This window comes from Merops nubicus, unplaced genomic scaffold (assembly GCF_000691845.1).
Source record: "Merops nubicus isolate BGI_N331 unplaced genomic scaffold, ASM69184v1 scaffold8205, whole genome shotgun sequence".
NCBI lineage: Eukaryota > Metazoa > Chordata > Aves > Coraciiformes > Meropidae > Merops > Merops nubicus.
The window spans coordinates 12942-16878 of record NW_008610219.1 but is presented as its reverse complement, the minus strand read 5'-3'; the positions used below and the strand labels follow the sequence as shown (position 1 = coordinate 16878).

The 3937-nt window shown below is 55.0% G+C and overlaps 1 protein-coding gene across 1 annotated transcript in view; it reads left to right on the top strand.

Moving 5' to 3' along the window:
- Positions 1–501: 501 nt before the first annotated feature.
- The window catches only part of LOC103773466 (rho GTPase-activating protein 26), a gene marked incomplete at both ends in the record, with an annotated part of 4434 nt that continues 998 nt past the window's right edge, over positions 502–3937 (top strand). The window contains 4 exons of the mRNA XM_008940833.1: positions 502–612; positions 1608–1712; positions 2639–2768; positions 2997–3097. Coding sequence (XP_008939081.1) covers positions 502–612; positions 1608–1712; positions 2639–2768; positions 2997–3097 — 447 coding nt within the window. The remainder of the gene's footprint in view (positions 613–1607; positions 1713–2638; positions 2769–2996; positions 3098–3937) is intronic.

Genomic DNA, 3937 nt, shown 5'->3' with positions numbered 1-3937 from the left:
GGGCCTGGTCACTGGCAGAACACTGCTCCAGGCGTGTGACAAGGTTATTTTCACTCACAGGGATTGGGACATATCCCTGGTTTTGCTCACTTGGGTTTTACCTGCAGAGCAGAGGAGATCTGACCCACTGAAGGGCCACGCTCATGGAGAGGGGGGTGGGTGCACGGCCTGCCCTGCTCAGCCCCGGGGCACTCCGGGCTGTCTCCCACTGTGGTGCTTTCCAGAAAGCAGAGAATTGCCTTTTATTGTCACAGACTTCTTGTTTTTCTCTCTTCTAATGCGTGACTTTCTACACAGCTGTCAGGGAGGTGAGAACATGAGTCATTTCTCAGCTGAAGAAAGAGCTGTGCCATCTGTCTGGCCCTGGACTGGGGTCTGAAGCTGGATTTGTTCTGCACGGACGTGTTCCCGTTAGACCCAGATGTCCTCTGGTTGTGAGGCCAAGTGCTCCTGGTCACTAGTAACTTGGTGTTTCCTCTTTCACCTCCCTGGTGCCTGCAGGCAGACAGCCAGGTGGACCTGGTCCGGCAGCACTTCTACGAAGTCTCCCTGGAGTATGTCTTCAAGGTGCAAGAGGTGCAGGAGAGGAAGATGTTTGAGTTCGTGGAACCTGTAAGTGACTGCTCAAGCTGCCTCAGGCTGCAAAAAGCTGGAAGATTGTGGGGAGGAGCAGGGGCTTGGGGCAGTGGGGGTGCACGTGTGCAGCGGGGTGGCTGGGGGGTCCAGCCTCACCTCACAGCCCCTCCCTCAGAGGGAGATTTGGGGGGAGAAAGCCCCTGTGTGAGCCCTGGGGCACAGAGCCATTAGCTCAGCAGCTGTATGTGTGCTGGAAACATCTAATGTGTTATTGTGTGGGCATCTCTGTCCTGGTGGGCTGGACTGCAGGGCCCACTGGCAGTGGAAGTGTTGATCAAACACTAGAGGATGGGGGGCAAGAGGCTGGGGTCAGACTCTTGTCAGTGATGCCCAGTGACAGGACAAGGGGAAACCGGCACCAAGCGGAACCCACCCTGCTGTGGGTGAGCTGCTGGAGCAGGGGTTGGATGAGATGATCCCCAGAGGTCCCTTCCAACCCCACCATTCTGTGTGGCTGTGTGATTCTGTGAAAGGAAAAATAGGCTTTATTGGGGAAAAAAAACACAATAAACCTGTGATGTTCACAGAGGAGAAAAGAGTGCAGAGTGACAGAAATAGGGGGTAAAAAAAAGAAGAATTTTCTGAGATCACTTTTGCTCAGGTGCAGAGTCCTTCAAAGCCCCTCTGGGAAGTTTCAGACCTCCCAGCTCCCTGCAGAGTTTTTTCCTGAGGTTCAGCGTGGGGCTGGTGCTGCCGACACCTCCCGGCCCTGCTCCTGGTGCTTGGGTGACACAGGGACAGGGGGACAGCAGGAGCGAGGGCTCCTGGGGCAGGGGCTTGCCCTGGCTTTGGGGGAAGAACACAGGCTCTGCTTCAGAGTCCATTTGGAGGAGGTTTTGGAAGTGAAACGTGGAGTGAAGCATCTTCCAGGGGCTGGCACCGAACCCTGCCAGCGGCTGCTGAGCATGGCTGTGGCTCTCTACTGACCACTGGCTCTCTGCTGACCACCAACTCATTTTACCCCACTGCAGCTGCTGGCCTTCCTGCAGGGGCTTTTCACCTTCTACCACCACGGCTATGAGCTTGCCAAGGACTTCAGTGATTTCAAGACAGAGCTGACAATCAGCATCCAGAACGTAAGTGTGCCCCGTGCCCGTCGCCGTGGTGCTGCTGTGGGGCAAAGTAACCCTCCCTGCTGCATCCTGACAGGGGTGGTGCTGTCCTGCTGCTCTGTGCCAGCATGCAAACTGTGCCACTGAAAGCAGACTTCTTGTAACTAATGCTCCCTGGAGGACACAGCCCTGGTGGCAGCTCCTTCCCTGTGGCACAGCTGAGGCAGGGGCCCAGCTTCCCCAGCGTCTTGTGTGCCCCATGGCTTCAGTGAGAGCTTTGGACAGGCCTGTGAGGGTTTTGGGGTGCTGTTGGTGTGAAGTGCAGCACTTTTTGCTGTCCCAGTCTTTGGTGCCCACCCGTCAGATGTGCATGCAGGGCTTTGTCACGTTGGCATTGCAGCTTTGCTGTCCTCTCGGGTTCTAAAATGACTCTTTTTCTACCACTTGGTAGACTTCTTCCAATGCCTTTTGGTGAGGCATTAGACCGGGCTGCCCAGGGTGGTGGTGGGGTCACCATCCCTGGAGGGCTTCAAAAGACATGTAGGTGTGGTGCTTCAGGATGTGGTTTAGTGATCCTGGTGGTTCTGGGTGATGGTTGGACTTGATGATCTCAGAGGTCTTCTCCAACCTTAATGATTCTATGATTCTACCCCTTCAGACTGGTTTCATTCTTCTGAAACAACTTTTTCACAAAACTCATCATACAAACAACTTGCCAATTGGCACATTATTTTTCTTTCAGCTTAAATCCAGGCACAGGAAGGAAACCTGTCCTGTGGCTGCCAGTGGGCTCCACTGGCCCCATTTCCCACACAGGCTGTGGTGTCTCTGGGGTCCCACCTCTGCGTGGTGCCCCCTCGCTGCAGAGGAGGCCATGCTGGGCCCGTGCATTGCAGGGCACCTTGCTTGTGATTTGCAGTTTTCCATTCAGTTTCCCTTCTAATTTGCAGACAAGAAATCGTTTTGAAGGCACGAGGTCAGAGGTTGAGTCTTTGATGAAGAAGATGAAGGAGAACCCTCATGAGCACAAGAACATCAGCCCTTACACAATGGAGGGTTATCTCTACGTGCAGGAGAAACGTAGGTGTCGGGGTGGTGGAGCTGCCTGCCAGGCAGGGAGGTGTGGGGCACCCAAGGAAGGTGGTTTAGTGGGACCTGGGGCATGAAGGTCAATTCAGCAGGCTGTGAAATCCAGGAAGGAGAGGGATGGGTGGGATGTTCAGGTGGGAGTGGGGGAGCCAGGTTCACCCTGGGAGGGGGAACTGCTCTGAGTGCCTGATAAAAACACAACTGGTGTTGGCTTCCTAGGTCACTTTGGGACTTCCTGGGTGAAGCACTACTGCACCTACCAGAGGGAGTCCAAGCGCATCACCATGGTGCCATTTGACCAGAAATCTGGAGGGAAAGGGGTGAGTGCCTGCAGGGCTGTGCCCGGGGAGCCCTGTGGAGCTGCCAGCTCCCCCCAGGGCCAACGTTTTTGGCAAGGTGACACAAAGGCTGGTGAAGTGGGTCGGGTTCGTTCCAGCCCGACTGGAGGCCACGTGGAGAATTAAGTCTGCACAAGCAATTAAGACAAGCAAACCCCCACATGCCCCAGATCTTTGGAAGCTGTCAGCTGGGCTGAGAGCAGAGCTGCTTTCCCAGGAGGACAGAGCCCCTTGGACATGCTCTGGTTCATGCTCCAGCTCCACATTCCAGGCTGGTGCCTGCACACAGCTCTTAGTGAGCACAGGTTTGCAGCAGCTGCCTCTGGGCTGGGACTGGGCCTTTTTCCTCTTGTTTTTAGGTCCATCCTTTATTTACTTCTTTCTGTTTGTGAAAGGAGAGACCTTGGAGAGCTGAAGCATGTGCAGTCACAGCTCTGGAGGCTGGTCATGGGGGGGCTGTGCCTCTGCCAGGCTGTGGCTGTTGCTGTGGGCACAGGGGGTGGTCGGGGCTGGGAGCAGAGCTGGGTCATGCCCACCACACTCCAGTTCCATGGGCACCTGCTGCCCCATCCCTGGCTCCTGCTCCAGGGCCTGGAGAAGAGAACCTGCTCGTTGTTTTGCTCCTTCCCCCTTGCCTGTGATGTGGCCAGTGAAGCTGTTGTGTTTTAGATAGAGCCTCCTACTATTTCAGTCACATGCTGAAAATAAAAAGAAATAAGAAAGATATAGCCAAACATTTCTGAGTCTCCCAAAAAGAGCAGCCCTGGCTTTGGCTTGGGCTTTCCTGGATGAAAGGCATTGGGGGTGTTAGGATATGTGGAA